Genomic DNA, 18,478 nt, shown 5'->3' on the forward strand with positions numbered 1-18,478 from the left:
CCCTATATGAAAACGTACTGAAGAAAGGACACAATGGCTGCGTTGGACTGGGGAAAAACCGCGCGTCCTCATACCTCTGCTCTCCTTTTAGCCAGCTACTCGTCCAAGCATGCTAACCTTACCACCCAATCCGCCCACGACACCCGCCTCATTGGTCCGAACAGGCTACCTCACACCCCATTCATTCCCGCCATGCGTGAAATCAGCGCGCCGCACTTGTTCGGAATAGTCATTGACGGTTTGAATCAGAACGAGCAGGAACCGATTTCCACTTTGGCTCAACGATTCACGTCGTTCCGGCATTGCGCTCTACGTCTCGAAGTTGCCCGGTGGCGGGATGGGGTATCGAAGTTTCTTTCGTGGGGGGGTTTGGGTGGGGTGGGTGGGGGCTTTGGGACGCTTTGGGTCTGGGTTGAGCTTTTGGCTTGGTGAGATGGATGGGGGGTTGGGTTCGGTTGTGGGGCTGGATGTTTGTCTGGGCGGCGTGTTCTGAACTGTTTGGTTTTTTTGGGAGGCAGGGGCGAGGAGGAGATTTGTTGCATTGGGGGGTGAGTGGTTGGTTTAATGCTTGTGCATGAGTGCTCGCTAGATGATGCTTGTGTTTTGTTTCCCCTTTTGATTTTCGAATCGAAGGTATTTCGCTGGAAGGTGGCATTGTCGTGGCTATTTTTCGTTTTCGTTCTTCTTCGACTCTAGCTGGAATTGCTCGTTTTTATGTTCTCTGTGCGTGTTTTCTTGGTTGCATAAAGGGCGGTTGGACTGCGACGATTTTAGCATGCTTGTACAGTATCCCATATCCTTAGTCGAGCGATTCAAACAGTGCTTGGTCAAATCAAACGCAGTAGCAGAGGGGTATTTGCACAAAACAAACTACTTTGCCGAAACGCCTACCCGTCCAAACCCACAAGCCACCAGCAATGCAAACTCATGCTCCAGAAACCTCAGACTTTGGTCTCCTCGCTTTTTCAACATCTCGCCGACGTTTCCTATGCTCACCATCTGCCTGTCGCCCCAACGGTCCGGCCTCGCCCTCTCTCCGTCCTTGGCCTTCTTCCCTCCTCTTCCTCTCAGCTCTCCGCTTCTCTTTCTCGGCGACAGCGCGTTTCCCATCATCCTCCTCCCTCAGCTTCCTCTTCTTCCGCTCCTCTCTCGCCTGCTTCTCACGGTCTAAACCCTCCGCCTTCCTCCTTGCTCGCTTCTCCTCCTCCTCACTGACTACCCACGGTTGACTGAGTATCTCCTTTCGGAAAGCGGTATTTTCGGCCCAGGCAGCGGCTTCTTCGTTTGTAGTCCGGATGATGGCTGCGGGAACAAGATATAGAGTCAGTCCTCGTCGCGGCTCAAGGGGGGCCTGCAGACCTACATATCCGCTCAAGCAGCATCTGCCTCACCTCCCTGAACGACCCCATGCCCCCTTTCACTTTGACCACAGTCCCAATATCCACCCCGCTCAGATCGACATCGCGACCGGTAGCCGTGACACCCTTATCAAAAGCATCAAGCCTGCCCAGGCCCGCCGAGCCCTCCGCTAGCGACGTAGAATTCGCATTTGGTGCCGTCGGTGTCGGTGCAGGTCTTCCGCAAGTTATTTCAATCGTAGCACCACTGCTATCGTCAAGCAGCGCGATCCAGCGCGTAGGATAGAGGTCTACGGCGACGATGACGCCGACGAGGCGGATCCATTTGATGGGGTGGTTGAGGTGGAAGAAGAGATTTTGGCCTGAAAATGTGGGGGAGGAAACGTCAGTCAGTCTGCACCATGCATGATGGATGACGGATGCTCGACGATTTGCATCCCCCAAAGCATAACGTCAGATGTAAGTAGCGGGACGTACCTTCGAAGCCCGTCCGCTCGCGGAGGGCGTGGACATCGGCGGCGGTCAGCCTGGCCCAGGTGTTGTGGGTTGGTGAGAGGGAGAAGCAATAGGCGGGGTAGAATGTCAGAGGGGCGGGAAGAGGGTTGGGCATGGCATTTTGGGTAGAAGTGGATGCCTTGACATATCTCCTGGTGAGAGTAAGTAGCTTTGCGTTGGTAGTCTGGAATACGCGACGCAGAAGAGTTTGGGCCCCCGAGGGCTTCGGGGCCTCACTTATCCGTTTCGAACCCCGGATGAAATGAGATTTAGCGAGACCGCTTAGGGGGCTTACCAGGGGCACCCCCGCCGAATTGTGATCACGCTAAGAGGTTTGACCCCCGAACTTTTATATGACCCTGGAAGTGGAGCCCTACCCGAGAATCATCAAAATCAATACGGACCGGTACCAATGTTACTTTCCTTGCATTTCCTTTCTCTGCATCAATATCAATGGCGCGCCGCTGCAGACCATCTGCCACGACTACCTATTCTACGAATACCATGTCAGCTGAGCTTTCCTTTTCAGTTGGTGGTGTGGGGTTGTAGTGCATGGCTCCATATGCAAGAAGAATTAGAAATCACGTTGAATCCGCCAGTCATGTTTGAGTCATCCACGATGCATTGCTGCATGAAATCTAGAGCGTACGCCGCCACTGACATCACATGTATCCTTGATAAAGTCGTAATTGCTCTGGGGTTGATGAATGTGCCCATTCGAACTGGACTCTTTAAACGAAGCCAATCAATCGTGAGCTTCACCCTTGTTGCACACTTGCATACATGGCTGAGAGCATCTGCTCAGCCAGGAGAAGCTCAAGTACGCTGCCTCTAGCCTTGGGAAAACCTTGCATTTCAGAGCCGCCAAGCCCATGAGATCCACATTGTCTATCATTCGCAGATTTCACGTCTTCTTCTCTCATCATCACTGGACGACATACGAGTAACATTGTCCCACCCCGATCTTATACAGAGTCACCACTTTGAAACTCAATGACTGCAAAGCAAACGGGAACAAAGACTCTCGGTGCTGCTTTTCTTATCGGTGGATGCGGATGCTTAGGGATTTCTCTTCATCCGTGTTGAGAAGTAGGATGATTATATGATACTGAAACAGGTTATCAGGTTACCATATCATCCGGGCTTTGCTCAAAGATCCAACATGCCGGCCAATATATGCTTTGAGCCGCACGCCAGACTCCAACCTTCGAGACGGCGTTTCCTACCACGCTGGCAACATTACCAACGCAACAGCGCTCCATGCACTGCTTCAAGAAATCAAGCCGCAGGTTATCTTTCTCACCGCCTCTTCGAAATCGTCTGACTTCACCGTAAAAGGCCAGGACTACCTTGATATTCATGTGGCAAGCACAAAAAACTTGCTTGCGGCCGGAAGGATGGCTTCTTCAGTCAAGGCTTTGGTCTTCTCTTCATCAGTTATGGTCTTCGCAGGTGAGGAGCACATTGACCTCAATGAGACTCTGACTCTTTGGGAACCGCATTCCAAAGGCACACCCTATGATCTATCCAAAGCTGCCACCGAAAAGCTCGTCCACGAGGCCAATTGTGAAGACCTCCGCACTGTGACTAATCGTCCACGCCTCATGTGTGGCGAGCAAGATACTTCATTCGTTCCTGGATTGATTGGAGTTCGTCCAAATGTGCAACTTGGCGATAAAACGAACTTTATTGACACTGTGTCCGTCGGTAACGCCGCGAAAGCTCAACTTCTTGCAGTGACAGTCCTCCTGAGTCCAGACCGACAGCATCCAGGGTGGATGGAGAAGCCTTCAGTATCACAGACGGAAACCCTGTTTCGTTCTGGGTCCTTTCCCGACTGATCTGGCGCACCGCAGGAGATATCACACCCCTCAAAAATGTTACCGTCACTCCTGTTTGGCTTGCCCTGGCTTTGGCGAGCACAGCACAGTGGGCATTCTTCATCCTTACCCTAGGCCAAAAGAAGCCCAAGACATTGAACAAGCTCGTTGTTTCGCGTCGTGTGCGAACGCACACCTACAACATCGACAAGGCAAGGCAAGCGCTAGGCTACAATCCTGTGCCCGAACTGGAGAATGGGAATAAGCGCTCGGTAGAGTGGAAGAAGCTGAAGCGTGAGGAGAAGAAGACGGACCTTAAGACGAATTGATACAGTATGGTAGGCAATGTGTCAAATGTGGATGGTCGATGCTTGAAGTCAAACCTTACTGTTGGGAATGCCCAGCCTGCAATATCTCATTTCGCGTTCCCTACCTCAAGTCTGGGCCCGAAGCTGACGTCAGGTCATTCGACGTTGCTACATCAAGCTTTCTACATCTCCTAGTCATGACCTCGCAATATTCAATGATTTGGAACAGTTTCGAGATTATCAGCAAAATGCTTTTGGACTATCGTGGGAGTCTCTTCGGTTCAACGCTCGAGGGATAAATGCTATTCAAAAAGCTCGATCTGTAAGCCTTCCCTTCTGACCTCGGTTTTCAGGCGATGGGTAAAAGAACAGAAAAAGCCGAGGCAGGAGACTCGTGGGAGGAAATGTCTCTGAGAATATTCTGAGTCATATGACACAGGCTTTAAATTCGGAGCTACCTATAGAGGTATCAGAGAGGCAGGCAGCCTTCAGTAGCAAAACTAAGGAGCCGCATCAGGGTGCACCAAATTTTTGAAGAAATTCAACTGCAGTATTTCAAGCATGTCCGCATTGAAGAGGGGTCGTCAATATATCGTGCCGCTCTTGCTGGTGACTGCGAGCCGTCCAAGGTATCTCGGGTTGCTCGCCCGAGACCGATGATAGCTATGGGCCTTGGGGAAATGCTCTGACAGCCGCAGTTATCTCGGGCTCTCCAATGGTGGTGCAAATACTGCCCGCTTTCGACGCAATCCACTGCTCAAAGATGGCCCGCTCGTTAATACGCTTCGTGCATCTGCGCTCCATGTTCAGATGCTGGTTTTGAAACTTCTCATAGTTACTGCTAAGACAGGGAACTTCTCGGATGCACGATCTAACAAACGGGGCGATGCTCTAAGCTCTGCCTCTTTTTGCAATATCTCTACACGATCGAGTCTCTGCTACCGAATTACTTCTATTCCATAGCGCCATTCCATTTTCCAATCTTGTCGGTTAGCCCTATATTTTCCTTAAAATTCGAAAACAATTTACAAAGTGAGGAAGATATGTTCTATTCCAATTAATGCTATGAAATGTGGGCTTCTCCTATAATAAGAATTTCATCTTGATATAAAGTCTTCGTGCACTTTCTTCTTCGAATCTGTTAGCTTCTCTTAGTTTCATCTACCTTCGTATTTTCTTTCCATGTAATTTTATTAGAATTCGAATGATTTCCCAAATTAGAGTGAGACGAGACTTTCTACCATCGATCGTCTTTCAAAATCTCTACTTCAGAGGAACCCTTCCCCCCCTCATGTACATCAGCGATTCCATGCTCGACGCAGGCCATTCTCAGCCTCCCATCAAAGCGAATAAGTCTTTCCCATCCTTCAAATCTCCCACGAAAAATCTGCACCATCATTTACGCAAAAGTCTTTCTTCTAGACATCCGTCAACGACAAACCCATCACTTGAACCAAACCCCTACACACTCACCCCCATAATCGCAATCATACTCCCCGCAGCTTCGATAAACATGCGATCGACCCCACCGTCATCAATGGCCTAGCCCTCTTCCAGGCCGGTAAGGAAGCAGCAGCAGTACCATTCTTACGGTCGAAATACCTTCTCTTCTCCTTCAACAACTCTCGATAGTACCAGGTACACGCCGTCTGGAGCAACGTTAAATAACGGACGTCAGAAGTCGGCCATGGAAGCCTCGGCTCATTGCGTCTATTCGCAACAGTGGGACTGTGGGTTAGTGGGTCCATTATGAGGCCATAGCGTTGGTGGCTGTTTGATCAGCCGTTCCATCATTATGCGATATGCGATATGCGATAGTAGGGAGACAGGTGGACATGGCGAGTACTATTTGTATGGCCACTGCACCAGTAGTGGGCTCTTCATTCGAATTGTTCTCTTTCAGAGCCATATCATTGTTCTTCTTTTCGTAGTTGAGTCTATACACGTTAGCCTTCATTCAACTACCACAAGCACTATCCAACTACCACAAACACACTCCATACTCTTACATACTTCATAATGGCTCCCGCTGCTGCTACCAGGTCCAAAAAAGCGGCCAAACGAGTCACCCCCGCCTCCAAGGTCACCAAAAAGACCTCGAACGCGGCCAACAAGGCCCCCAAGGCCAAAACACCTCCCCCCCGCGAGGAGATCCTCGTACACAAAACGTCACCGAGTACCATTAGCCCGGACGAGATCGATGAAACGCCCCCGCCTGCTGTCAAAGTAGATCTTCAAGAATTGATAGCCCAGCTATCCAAGGTCCAAGAGGAGCGAAACCATCGCCATCGTCACGACGGCCGGGTTCATAAGTCACGCCGCCACCACCATCGCCACCGCCACAGCCGCAGTCATCGTCATCGTCACTCGGACACATCGGATTCGGACTCATCCGACTCTGAGTCGGACTGGGAGGAAAGAAGAGGGGTCCCTTTTCGTCACTCGGAAGGTAAGAAGCCCTTTCTTAGTATTGCTGAAAGGTTCCGAAGTGTGGACGTCAAGTACTTCAAGCAAATCTTCTTCGGGACCTTCAAGACCAAAAACTTCGCCAAACTGGCCCACATGCATACTACCCCGGCCAAGGAGGATAAGGACGTCAATGGCCATAACCACATGATGCACTGCTTCCATGTGTACTCGGTAGCCGCTGGCCGCTTTGCGCACGTGAGCGTGAAGGAAGACTTGAATGAGGCCCTTCATTCGTATGCTATTCGCCTACTACGGCTGCCCATCACCTACAGATTTGACTCCATCCTCGCTTACCACCTCGCCTTTGTTACTGCACGCATTCAGGGTGGCCAAGACGACCCTAAGGCCTGGGAAGCGGACGATCAGAGCTGCAGGGACCTTCTCGTGCCCAAATGTGCGAGAATACGGGGATCACGAGCATCCATCGCTGTTGGTCCGCCGGCGCCAGTGGCACTTGGGCACTTCTTCCATCCTCCCTACGCGGATTTTTTTCATGACCGTGCACAGCTGGCTGGCTGGATGTCTATCCGTTGGCGAGAGAGAGCAGGCGCTCTTCTTGTGATCCGTCACGTGCGGATCGATCGATATCCTGGACTACTCGATTTCGCCAAAGGTTAGTTTAGCGTGCTCGCTATGAGACGGAGCTAGGACCGAGCATGTTTCTGGGAAAGCGATATCGCGTTGGGGGAGAGGCGACGTTGTTGCTGAAGCGTTGAGGGAGGTCCTTGGTAGGCAACCACGCTTTAAATCCTTGCGTAGTCCTTGCGTCTCCCTCCGCACCAAAGACGTCTGTCGCGATGTAGACCACCAGGTGCCATTCACGTGTTAAATCAAATGAAAAATGCCCTGTCTGGTATCACTAGGACCCTCAAAATTAGAACCGCGAAGACGCGGCGGAGGTGGATGGGCAGGACCAGTGCCGAGGTGGATGCTATTCATTCATTCATTCAGGGTGATGACGGGAAAAGGTCAAGGCGGCGATGGGGTACGGGACAGGGAACAAGAAACAGCTAAAGCTGGAATGAAGCTTCCAATGGCTCTCCGCTCGAAGGGTTGTGTTGATCGGTTCGAATGGGGTGAGGCGAGGCGATACTTTCGCAACCTCTGCCTTCACCTAGTCCCTAAACGGGGGGCGTGGATTGGCCCGGATGGAAAACGAAGAGTATTGCTGACTGAAGACGACGGCTGGGTTAGCGAGCGTAGTATTCCCCCGTTCATCTGTAAGACTCCGGGATTCTGTCTCTGTTCTCGTATTCGTCATCGGTGTCACGATTGGAAGACTGGCGCTATGGTTACTGAAAGTTGCGCTGACATTGCACTCGGGGGACCGGATGACGGGATTCCGGGTAAGTCTCGTTGGCCAAGATTTGAGTCAAGGGAGGCAAGTTCGCTTTCTTCCTGAATGTGTCCTATGGCTCTCACTAGGTTAGGGTAGGAGAAGAAAGCACTTGGCTCACGAAGGATGCTTACGTTGATGTGAATTGAGAAGACGTCGAGCAAAAGACAAGAGTAGTGGTGAGAGGGGTTTGACAGAGGGCAGAAGGTACAAACGCAACCAATGCCAAAAGGAGACGCAAAATGAAAAGCTGCATCTTGATCCCGATAATTTCGAGGATCTAATTTGGGCATGCGGTCGCTGGACTCGTTTACGTTTTACAGAGCGGACAGAGAGAGTCTTTTCATCATGATCCACTTTGAAGCCTGGATCAGTAGCACTTTCGGCTTCCGTGATTGACCATCCCTTCCCAAAATCTAAAGCACAAGAGGGCGGACAGGATTCTACTCGCCTTCAAGCCAACTAGCGCTCGTCATAGGACAGGGCTGGAATGCGGCCTCACCATGATAATCTTAGCGCCAAAGATCCATCCTTCCATGGCTTTTAGTAACTCTGACCGGATCTGGAGTTTGCAAGCAGAGATGTGATTCCGGGTCCAAATCGGGTATGAGTGCGGGGAGCAGGTCTCATGGATGGAAGGGGAAGCGTGCGGTCTGCAGTTTTGGCGCATTGGGTGTTGATGCGTTCGGCGATCCCCTTGTTTCCCATCGAGACGCTCCCTGAGGCTCTGATCTTTGATCACCACTGTTCACGAAGCGAATCTCGATGGTTACGAGCGTCGATATCTGTCAGCATGAAGGGTTCTTGCTCTCGCACGCGATTGAAACGCGGTATGTCAAGGACATCTGCCAGCACTGGGGAGATACTCTTGATTGGTTCTCCACCCCCTGCTTCTCCAGCGCCGTGCCATCCAGCACCACGAGCATATCCAGCGCCGTTTTGCTCATCCCGTACGCCCGAGCGTCACGCCCGGAATCGAAACCGTCGCCGGTCTGCCGACGGGGTCATACATAGAGCCGAGCCCGCCGCTGATGCGAAGCAGGTACGGGTTCGCCGAGTCCAGCAACAAGGGGGCGTAAACGCTTCCGCGACGGGGAGCCGCGCCGATGACGTTGGTGTCGAAGGTGCTTTCGAGTTGGGCCCTTGGGAGTCGCGGCTTGCGAGTGTATGCCTGCGTTGTTCACCGGTACGTCCATACGGCCTTGTTCGCTTTCGACCCGCTGGACCGCCGCGGCGACGGATGATGCGTCGGTGACGTCGGGCTGGATGCTGGATGTTGTGCCTTTGATGCCGGACCCTGAGACGGCTGAGCTGGCTGCGTTGCCTTTTTCTATGGAGCGGCTTGCTTTTATGATGTGGTGTTTTGCCGAGGCAGGGTTGATGACTTTGGACGCTGCGTAGCCGATGCCGGAATTGGCACTTGGAACGAGGTATGTAAGTGGAAGGGAGAAGGCCGGGGTAGGGCCCGGGGGGAGGGAAGGTAGATGGGTACCGGTGATCAACACGACGGTTGATGGAGAGGACATTGCAATTGGAACGTGCAGGAGCGTCGTTTTGGTCCAGCAAAGGCTACGGGTGCAGAGGGTTATCGCTCATATGGTCAAGTCTTTTCATTCTGATAACTTCTTGGAAGAGCAACTCGGATTCCCGCTGCTATCGCCGTCAGTCGGGTTAGTGCGGATGCTTCGAAGTAATTTCACCTGCGTCTTTAGTAGCTCGAGGTCCTCTCGTCCTCGCGCGTCAGGTCGTGCCGCCTTCATGTTCGCATGCTTCGTAAGTAGAGACAGAAAACAGAGATTGCTATACGAGGTAAACGAGAACCACGAGTTGGATACTGCGGCTTCAACGACAATTGGGTGAAGGATCATTTCCGTATAAACGTGAGCGCTTTTGCCATTTCTATTGATATTACACAATGCTCGCTAAGGAACAAGACAATGAATACAGAATCACTGGTTGCCCAATTTCGCGTCCTCTTCATCCGACTTTGGCACTCCAACCACCTTCGGCACGGTCACAGCGTTGATCTTGCGGAAAGCCTAGGGGAAGCCGATGTCAGCAGATGTATGTCAAGGCGTGTACTGAATCTCATCGTATCACTGGCGGCAGCACAAACCTGCCACACCCAAGTATTCCAAGTGAAGGACCAACCCCAGAACAGCCACCCTTCGTAATAATGCAACCACCACCAGGGGTTTGCAAGCTGATCGATACTTACATTCATGAGGGAGCTATCAGGGAGCTTGCCATCCCACTTGTCCTCGACCTTTGTGATCTTGCCTGTATCCTTGTCGTGAAAGATGTTGATCTTGCTGTCAATGGTCTGCTCTTTGCCGATGCCCTTTACGACGTAGCGGGTACGTAAATCCATAGTGATGGGGTTGCCGCCGGAGGTGACTTCGTGGTGGAGGCGCTCGATTTCCGAAAAGGCAGCCTGGAGGCCATACCATTGAGCTTCGTATTGCTTGCGACCTTCAGCTATGGTGATAGGGTCTTGGAAGACACCGTTATCATCCCATAATTGAAGCTTCTTCAGCGATGGCCGACCTGCGAACAGCTGGGTATCGTCAGGCTTCCGTGGGACATCTGATGTACAGTAATCGACACTTACGTCTAGCACACTTCCAACAAGCGTCTTCTTGTGCTCATCGAGACTGACGCCGCTGGCAGTCTTGATGTTGGTATTCTCAATGTTCAAGTCGCTTGTACCTGCGGGATTTGTCAGATGAGGATGTTCAGTCGTGGTGAGAATGTAGGTAGCACACCTGAAGACATGTTGCGTGATTGATTGGAAGAGAAAGGATATATTCGGTTGGTGAGTTGACTTGGTAATGTTGAGGCCTTGATGGTTCTCTGAAAAGTGGTTGGAGAGATGGGAAGACGCATAGATGTTGTTTGAAGATTCAAAGAAGAGCTTGGAATAAGATGAGGGAGCTGTTTTGTTATGAGTTGATGGCGACCCGAATCTACGCAACCCATTGCATCATCATTGCGGATGAATACCGTACCGTATTCGTACACTAGAGACGGATGTTCCCGCTGAACGTGTCCCCGATCTGCAAGTACTGTACTGTAGAGAGAGAGATCTAATTCGTAGAGCAAACGAGCTTATTAAGCATTCAAATTCGCTTAGCGGGCTATCCTATGGTCAGCCCTAAGGCAAGGCCTTGAACGCGTTCGCACGTGACCGTCCTTGGCCCTCGATTCTTGGAGGAGAAATCGTTCATGGTTTTTCGTGGCCTGCTGTTGCGACTTCTAGGATCTCCGCTTCGAGGCCGGACACATGAACGTATTCAAGCCCCGCTTCCTCCAGCTTTGCTCTACCAACGTTCCCTCCAACGAACTTCTCCGGCTCCTTCACGCCTACGTAGACGACTTTGATCCCACCAGTCTTCAGGATGGTTTCGGTGCATGGCACGTTTCCACTTGCCCTCTTGTTGCAGGGTTCCATTGTGGTATACAGGACGAGCTTCTGCGCTGCTACTCCAGTCTCCGGCAGTCCACTTGTCTCCATCTTGGCAAGACAGCACTGCTCGGCGTGGGTATTGCCCGGGAGCTCCATGGTGTAGCCAGTGGACAAGATGGCATTTGCGACTTCGTCGACCAGGATCGCTCCGACGCAGAAATTCGTTGGCTTCCGTGGGGCTCTCTTGGCGAGTGAGAGAGCGTAGCGCATGTACGCCAAATGATCGACAGGTGCAATCGATGAGATTTCTGTCATGCTGTCTAGGTGCTAAGTCTCCTGTGCGCTGCTGAATGAACCTTTCCAATGAACCAGGTACTGATGCGGCCGCGATTGTACGTGCAGGACTTTGGGTGCTGACCGTAATATTGCTCACATGAAGATCTGCACGCACCGCTCTGCACGCCAAGACTCCTGCGCCAAGATCTGAGATAAACCCCCGGATCACTCGCGCTCGGCACATTCTTCTCGCCGGAGATAGTAGTGGTGCTGAGCTCGCATTATCAATCATACAAGTGATTCTCAGCGCCCAAAAGTAGCGAGGCGGACAGCCCAACATTTCGATTTCATGGGAATATGGTAGAGCTACCGATGCCAGCGGGACTCGCATTCCAATCTCCTAGTCTGGACAACCAGCAAAACACATTGCCATCTTAGGCGGCAGATCCGACTACGGTATCGTCCCTGATGATCCACCTGACTACGATGCGGACTTTCCTACCAACGATGTATGGTCTTTCAGCCTCCTTGGGCAATCACTACTGCGAAATTTCCATGCTGTACCACCCCTTCGTATGCCCTATGGCTTCAAAGAGCTGGAATGGTATGCCTCCTATATATACGGAAATTGGGAGCAACAACCAAATTGTCGACGGGGAAATGTAGTAGCTCAGCTTGCTGCCAGACAAGGCGTGCCTGTGGTATCGGACGAGTATGAGCTTATGCCACACAGTTGGCCCATGGTGGTCCCGGACCACCCCCATTCTATCGAATGCTATCATCCTTGGGCAGACACGTGCTCACCGTTTGTGCAAGGCGCGCCAGTCACAGCGAAGTGAATATGCCCGGAACTCGGAAGCTTGCCCACACGCTGTCTCCGTGTCGAGAATCTGACGCACCTCACTGAAGAGGAAGTTGAGAGCCTGATGAGGGACAAGCAGAAGATCATACGACATTTTACAGGTCGTCCATCTGTGGAAACCCTGCTCTAGTCATCATTGTTGTCTTTCGCGTGACGATGGAGCATGTTACAAGTCAAATGCTTCCTAGCTCGGTGAATTCGTCTATTGGAGCTAGAACACAGCTAAAAGATTCTCGGCGGCTGGTCCTAGTCATACAAAAATGACTCGGGGGCACTTGAATCATCCAATTCACGGCATACCCAGCCGCGGGCTTTCTTCGAATTGGAAATAAACAAGGCCCCTGCACGGCAAGCCTTGAATACCTCTCATTGTTCATTGGGCTTGAAGCTCGGTAGAACCAATTCGTTTCCTGATATTATGTCGCTTTCGCGCGCATAAAGTGCATCCAGTGCATCTTTGTGAAGCTCTAAAGTTGGGCACCGTTGACCGTCCCTTTGCCAGCGCGCCGCATAGGCTGCAGCAGATTGGTATACAGGATATGCGACTTGGAGACTCGGGTGCCCATTTTGTACGTCCGGTTGGCTTCTTCGATGATTGGCCAGATCCGCTCAGTGAGTTCTTGTTCTGCAGGCGATGAAAGAGGCTGATCACCTGCCCGCTCGATGATGAGTGCTGGTTGAGATCTGCCTGTCCCAGCCATCAACACCGCTCGTACCTCCGAGTGTTGCGATACATGCTGTTCCATGGAGATTGGATTGCACATGTAGCCTTGCTTAAAAAGAATAGTGTCGTCTGCCCTGCCACGGTATGCCCAAAGATCCTTTTTGAGAGGTGAGGCGCCCACAGATCTTTAGTCGGGTACTCTTGGAGATGCGGGAATAGCTTGAAAACTGGCTGTTCGTTTTCCGACACGGTATTTTTGACTATGAAGGCCTCGAATCGTCCGTGCAGTGAAGGTCGGAATTCAATTCCAGCCGCTGGATGAGGGTGAATATATTTCCAGTCCTCAGAAGGGTATTTTCCTGATGGTCGAAGCATGGGCAAGCTGCCTGTCCCAGTCGAGCCGTTGAAGTTGAAGAGCTTGATTTTGGAAGCAGGAGCATAGCCGGGCCATTGCGAAACATCTCCGCCCGCATACGTCACTGCTTCAATGTTGCTTGCGATGAAAACTACCATATCAGGGCTTTTCGCGATCTGTTCCAGAAACGGTGGCGCAAGGATTAGTGCGTCTGCTTTTACGTGTTTGAGACCGTCAACAACCGATCGAGCGGAAGGCATGACTGCTGTCAGTGGTGTGATAACGGTCGTTTGGTTAGCGATTGGGTCGAACAAAGTAGCAAATTGGTTTCCAGCCTGTCCATTATCATAAGTCGAATGCTCTATAGAGGAAAGGGTCGTGGTTCTGAAAGCATGTGGGAAACAATTTCTTGAACACTCACGTGGGAGAATGGCAGCGTGACGAAGAAGCGGTTCGACTGACAAAGCGAGACCTGGGTTTCGAAACCCGGAGGTGGTTCTAATTGGCTCCATTGGATATAACTGGCGGCGAAATCCTGGGAATAGACAATTGGTTTCGGGGACTGCTGTTGTACCTGACGTACGAACGACGACCAGGGGCTCATTCCGTGCCTCCGCAAATATGTTACGGAAATGGTAGTGAGCATAATCAGTGGTAAGTAACTGATCCAGGCGCGGGCTGTCGAGTACTTGAAGTGGACGCACCTTCAAAATGCCTTTCACTGTCAGCGAATGCGGTGCGGGAGGTGTCAGCAAGACTCGAGACCCGGTTGCATCGAATAAGCTGATATGGTCAGCGGCCGTGTTGCGCGGAGACACGAGCAGTAGCCATGAAAGGGTCTTTTGTAAGCACGCTGTTGACTTATCAGGCCGTGCACCGGCCTTACATCCTGCCTTCACAGCACCTAAGATCATCATCACATATCCCCAATTCATTGGGACCAATGTATGCCAAGGTCTGGTGATTTTGACCTTCACCGAGCATCCCTTTCAGTGACCAAGCTTTGCCATTAACAGCGTTGGCAAGTGCGCCGTAAGTGACCTTGCGATAACCATCCCCATAGCTGTCAGAGGATCGAGGAACCTCTGCGCATATCGCCGACGGTCTTGTCTGGGCCATTCCATCGACGATGTTGTTCAGGAGTTGTTTATTCCGGTAAAGAATCGATGGGGGATTCCCCCTCCCTTCGTTCGGAGAACTGCAGTGTAGCCGTGATGTATGAGGTTGAGCTTCGTGAGCGTCAGTGTTGTATTGACGATACATGGTTCAGAGAGCACAAGCAATTCCCGGGAAGAAAAGTATGAGATCGTGTGGACTTGTTGATAAATAACAAGAGATAATGCCATCGAGGTCTACTTTTTACTTGCTTGATGAAAAAAAAATTCGAGCTCAGCTTGTCTGCATGTACTCAGCCGTATCGAAGCCAGTTCAAACAGCGATACTCTACTTTACGCTATCTGTGTAATCTATAAGACGGAAGACCATCCGTTGGTTTTGACGGGACTTCCTTGGCGAATGAGAGAGCGTAGCGTTTGTACGTTGTGGGCATTATGATTTTGGTTAGGGATGACCTTTTGCCGGTAGCTCCCGTGGTTCGAGTGATAGTTAGCATCACCCTAGTTCCAGGGCCAGCAACGTACTGTACGTCAAATGATCGACAGGTGGTAACTTCTGTCATACTGTCTAAGCGTTGAATCTTCTATCCGCGCCTGAATACCCAAAGTAGGGCTTTCCAATGAACCAGGTTGAGTATGCTCGAGGGTCCTGGAAGCGAAACACGCTAAAGCCAGAGTAGCAAGGCTCGTGGGCCAAGACTAAGGCTAGTATAAAACGAGGAAAGCCGTGCGAAGGGCGTTGGCGACGGGGAATTTGACCCCGCATTTGCCTAGAGATTGGAAATTGGAATAATGTTGGCGAGCTGAGTGCCAACATGCTTTACCATACTCTTTATACGCAACAAGGATTTAACATCCAACATCAAATCTCTCGCATCCTTGATATGGAGCCCAACTCTGCATCAAAGGAAGATGCTTCAACTATTCGAGCAGTCGAATCCGGCTTTCGTATTGATGAAGATCTCTCACATCCTCAAGGCGATGTTTTGGCAAAATTGCTTTGAAACGCCGACGATGAAGCCAATTAGCGAGGAAACGGGCGGAGTGCGTGTCACAATTAGACACAACGTTTTCCTGAGCAAATTGCCTTCGGTGCAAGGAGTCCGTCCTGCCCCCACAAGTAGCTGAAGGCGCAGCCGAATCGCAGGTAACCGAGCCGTGCAGTTCGGTGTATATATTTTGTCGTCGCCGTCTGTCAAAAATGGTTCTATATTCTTCGCTACTGTCAGAAAAGTTGTCGCGCCGGTCTTCGCTGAGTGATATCTTCTGTGGTTTATGAACTCTCCGAGCTTCCACGACCATCTTCGGACCTCTTCTCGATCCATCTCTGAGTTACCGGTAAGATGGCGGTCGACTATCGCAGCGGCGTGTCTATCCTCCTCTTGATATTCTACCTCCCAGCGCTCGCGGTTGCAATCCTCCTCACTATCCGCCATGGCTTCAGGAGATCCTCCGGCTGGCGCTTCATGATCATCTTCACCCTAGCTCGCTTCCTCTGCGCATGCTTCCAGCTCGCTACTATCAATCAGCCAAGGAATGCGTCCCTATACGTCGGCTATACCGTCCTCATCGGCATCGCCGTCTCCCCTCTTGAGCTGGTGGCTTTTGGGTAAGTACATTCTTTACAAAGACTTATCCGGTTTCCAAGGAGTGGGAGACGCGTCCGGCGTCGAGAGCGCATTCTACTATACAGACTTATTGATCTCAATCATTGCCCTGAACCAAAATTGCTAAGTCCACTTTCTGTGCAGCCTGTTGAGCCGAATCACAGAGAGCATCAACAAATTCCACCAGACGCTCGTCACCGTGCGACATCTACAGCTTGCCGAACTGCTCAACACTGTGGGTATCATCCTCAGTATCGTCGGTGGCGTGGACTCCGGCAATGATTACCAGAAGACCGGTCGTTACGTTCCGCAGACTCTGACCAAAGTCGGCCTCGGACTCTTTATCGCTTCTTTCGTCGCCATCCTAGCAACCACGGCCATTCTCTCCTCGTCCATCTCGCATGCCGAACCGGGCGAGAAAAGAATCCTGCTCGCCGTGGCGGTGTCGCTGCCGCTGCTCCTCGTCAGACTGATATATTCTTCCGTCTACAATTTCGGGGACGTTTCGAACTTCAGCTCCCTCAGTGGGAGCGTCACCATTTTGCTGTGTATGGCGCTGTTGGAGGAGATCGCCATAGTGCTGATCTATGAGGGTGTTGGCCTGACGCTGAGGAAAATTGGCAAGCAGGACGGTGCCACAGGTGAGCAAAATGGACTCGTTCAGAGGTGCTTGGGCTGATGATTGGCTGGGTGATAGGCCATACTCAGTCGAAATTTACGACGAATGATGTAGAGACCCGCGGCCAGGAACTTGGAAGCATGTGAGGGCGTCCTAGAGGGCGGTAGGCAGTAGTGTCAGGAGGTATGACTCCCCTTTGCGATGACTTTGGGGACACTGAGCAGAACGGTCAACCATTTCGAATGAATTACGGCCTCTCGTGAGTCAAATTAGGCTTGATAATATGCATTATCGAGTTTTTTTTTGGAACCCCCATCTGCATCTTTAGATAGATTTCCGCCACCGTTCACAGGATAATCCATTCTTCCAGAGCACTGCCGACCCAAATGTCATGTCGCGAAAACTTGACTACAACATACATCCATAGACAAACAAAATCATCGCTCCTGGCTCTAATGCTATTCTTCCTCGGACGTTCATCGTGTTTCTCTTTACATCCGTCCCCTACTTCCCTTCTTCACGCTCACCCTTCAATCAAGCAATAGATACGCGTCAAGATCAAAAATGCCCCGCGACATTTCCTCGCCCCTCAAACGGCCCAGCGGGCTGCTTTTCCAAAATTGGTACATAGCGTGTGAAAGTGCTACAGGTTAGCGCCCGCGAACCCTCCAGGATCGATCCGCACCGCAGCTCAGCCTCGACCATCCGTCGGATCGGTTACGTTTCGATACCTCCCGTACCCCTTAGACATCCATAGCAAGCACGGACGCGAACGGGGCGGGAACCGGCCTGCGCGGAGAGAGCCATATCGTGGATGGGGAGCCAGTTACGCTCGACGGGGGTTCGTGGGAGATGGAAGACGGTTTCTCGATGTGTCGGGATACTCGGGCTTACATGACGCTGGGCTTTTTTTTTTTTTTTTTTTTTTGGGGGGGGGGGGGCAGAGAGATGTTATCGGACGGAAGTGGAATTGATCGAAAAGACAACGATTTGCCCAGGAGCCAGAGACGCGCTTCCTTACCTCGAAGAAACTGTATGCGGATGGGTGCACCAACGCGCGCAAGTACCACCGCATGCGAAAAGTACGTCCTTCCTGTGTCATACAGCTTGGACTAAGGAAAACCTTCTCGGGGTGCGGTTTTTTTCCCAGCGACCTGATCCCATCATCGAGACGGCATCGAAAGCGCGCGCGGTCCTCACACGTGGCGAACTGGTGCAACGGCAAGCGGACCCGGTCGAACCACGAGAGCGAGCGGCTTGGACGACACGTGCCACGCCGCTACTTCATCCCCGCCCGAGGACTGCGACTCTCCCGACCGCCGCGTATAGAGCTCTCGACCGCAGTCGAGCAAGCCAACGGATGGATCGTGCGCCGGCGGGGTCCAGGCGCCTTTGATGAGCGTGCGCTCGGGCGCGGTCTTGGCTTCGAGGTTGGTGAGGATTTCGGCGGTTTGCTAATTTGAAACAGGTAGGAAGGAGATGCGGGGAGGAGATATCAAGGGATGGCGCACTCGGTGAGAGGGAGGGGAGGAAGGATGGATTCTGAGATGTTGCACTGAAGGACTTTTGGCTTTTTGCGCGCCTTGGTAAGAGATGGATCTCTAGACGGGTGCGGAGTTTTACGAGTCGTGCTTCTGGTGGCTTTTAGCGACGAGGGTGCACTTGGTGTGGCTTCTGCGTTGGATGAGGTGTTCGGTTGTATTCGTAAAGTGATCGCAGTGGAGTCCGGATTTTCGCTTTCAAAAATGCGTTCGGTCAAAGGCCAACTTTTCTGGGCCACCTGATCGC

At 51.7% G+C, this 18,478-nt stretch overlaps 10 protein-coding genes across 10 annotated transcripts; 4 read left to right on the plus strand and 6 right to left on the minus strand.

Annotated features, from left to right (window-relative positions):
* Window positions 1-33: 33 nt before the first annotated feature.
* Window positions 34-432, plus strand: HO173_001254 (uncharacterized protein; the record flags this gene model as incomplete). The annotated part of the gene is made up of 1 exon (XM_037303195.1): window positions 34-432. One exon carries the CDS (start codon window positions 34-36, stop codon window positions 430-432), a length of 399 nt encoding a protein of 132 aa, XP_037169842.1.
* Window positions 433-925: 493 nt separating this feature from the next.
* HO173_001255 (uncharacterized protein) lies at window positions 926-1,968 on the minus strand (the record flags this gene model as incomplete). The annotated part of the gene is made up of 3 exons (XM_037303196.1): window positions 926-1,302; window positions 1,364-1,720; window positions 1,836-1,968. 3 exons carry the CDS (start codon window positions 1,966-1,968, stop codon window positions 926-928), a joined length of 867 nt encoding a protein of 288 aa, XP_037169843.1.
* Window positions 1,969-2,636: 668 nt separating this feature from the next.
* HO173_001256 (uncharacterized protein) lies at window positions 2,637-4,002 on the plus strand (the record flags this gene model as incomplete). The annotated part of the gene is made up of 3 exons (XM_037303197.1): window positions 2,637-2,673; window positions 2,979-3,560; window positions 3,710-4,002. The coding sequence occupies 3 exons, from the start codon at window positions 2,637-2,639 to the stop codon at window positions 4,000-4,002; spliced, it is 912 nt and encodes a 303-aa protein (XP_037169844.1).
* A 1,726-nt stretch (window positions 4,003-5,728) lies between these two features.
* HO173_001257 (uncharacterized protein) lies at window positions 5,729-5,938 on the minus strand (the record flags this gene model as incomplete). The annotated part of the gene is made up of 1 exon (XM_037303198.1): window positions 5,729-5,938. The coding sequence occupies one exon, from the start codon at window positions 5,936-5,938 to the stop codon at window positions 5,729-5,731; it is 210 nt and encodes a 69-aa protein (XP_037169845.1).
* A 62-nt stretch (window positions 5,939-6,000) lies between these two features.
* Window positions 6,001-7,068, plus strand: HO173_001258 (uncharacterized protein; the record flags this gene model as incomplete). The annotated part of the gene is made up of 1 exon (XM_037303199.1): window positions 6,001-7,068. The coding sequence occupies one exon, from the start codon at window positions 6,001-6,003 to the stop codon at window positions 7,066-7,068; it is 1,068 nt and encodes a 355-aa protein (XP_037169846.1).
* Window positions 7,069-7,742: 674 nt separating this feature from the next.
* HO173_001259 (uncharacterized protein) lies at window positions 7,743-9,312 on the minus strand (the record flags this gene model as incomplete). Its single annotated transcript, XM_037303200.1, has 3 exons — window positions 7,743-7,859; window positions 8,653-8,778; window positions 8,833-9,312. 3 exons carry the CDS (start codon window positions 9,310-9,312, stop codon window positions 7,743-7,745), a joined length of 723 nt encoding a protein of 240 aa, XP_037169847.1.
* Window positions 9,313-9,735: 423 nt separating this feature from the next.
* HO173_001260 (uncharacterized protein) lies at window positions 9,736-10,561 on the minus strand (the record flags this gene model as incomplete). Its single annotated transcript, XM_037303201.1, has 3 exons — window positions 9,736-9,825; window positions 10,005-10,495; window positions 10,552-10,561. The coding sequence occupies 3 exons, from the start codon at window positions 10,559-10,561 to the stop codon at window positions 9,736-9,738; spliced, it is 591 nt and encodes a 196-aa protein (XP_037169848.1).
* Window positions 10,562-11,009: 448 nt separating this feature from the next.
* Window positions 11,010-11,507, minus strand: HO173_001261 (uncharacterized protein; the record flags this gene model as incomplete). Its single annotated transcript, XM_037303202.1, has 1 exon — window positions 11,010-11,507. One exon carries the CDS (start codon window positions 11,505-11,507, stop codon window positions 11,010-11,012), a length of 498 nt encoding a protein of 165 aa, XP_037169849.1.
* A 1,290-nt stretch (window positions 11,508-12,797) lies between these two features.
* Window positions 12,798-14,612, minus strand: HO173_001262 (uncharacterized protein; the record flags this gene model as incomplete). Its single annotated transcript, XM_037303203.1, has 3 exons — window positions 12,798-13,128; window positions 13,176-14,132; window positions 14,236-14,612. The coding sequence occupies 3 exons, from the start codon at window positions 14,610-14,612 to the stop codon at window positions 12,798-12,800; spliced, it is 1,665 nt and encodes a 554-aa protein (XP_037169850.1).
* A 1,195-nt stretch (window positions 14,613-15,807) lies between these two features.
* On the plus strand, window positions 15,808-16,836 carry HO173_001263 (uncharacterized protein; the record flags this gene model as incomplete). Its single annotated transcript, XM_037303204.1, has 3 exons — window positions 15,808-16,073; window positions 16,216-16,712; window positions 16,769-16,836. The coding sequence occupies 3 exons, from the start codon at window positions 15,808-15,810 to the stop codon at window positions 16,834-16,836; spliced, it is 831 nt and encodes a 276-aa protein (XP_037169851.1).
* Between the last annotated feature and the right edge of the window lie 1,642 nt (window positions 16,837-18,478).

Source organism: Letharia columbiana, assembly GCF_014066305.1.
Source record: "Letharia columbiana isolate WasteWater2 chromosome Unknown Sc0000002_s0, whole genome shotgun sequence".
In the NCBI taxonomy this organism is placed as follows: Eukaryota; Fungi; Ascomycota; class Lecanoromycetes; order Lecanorales; family Parmeliaceae; genus Letharia; species Letharia columbiana.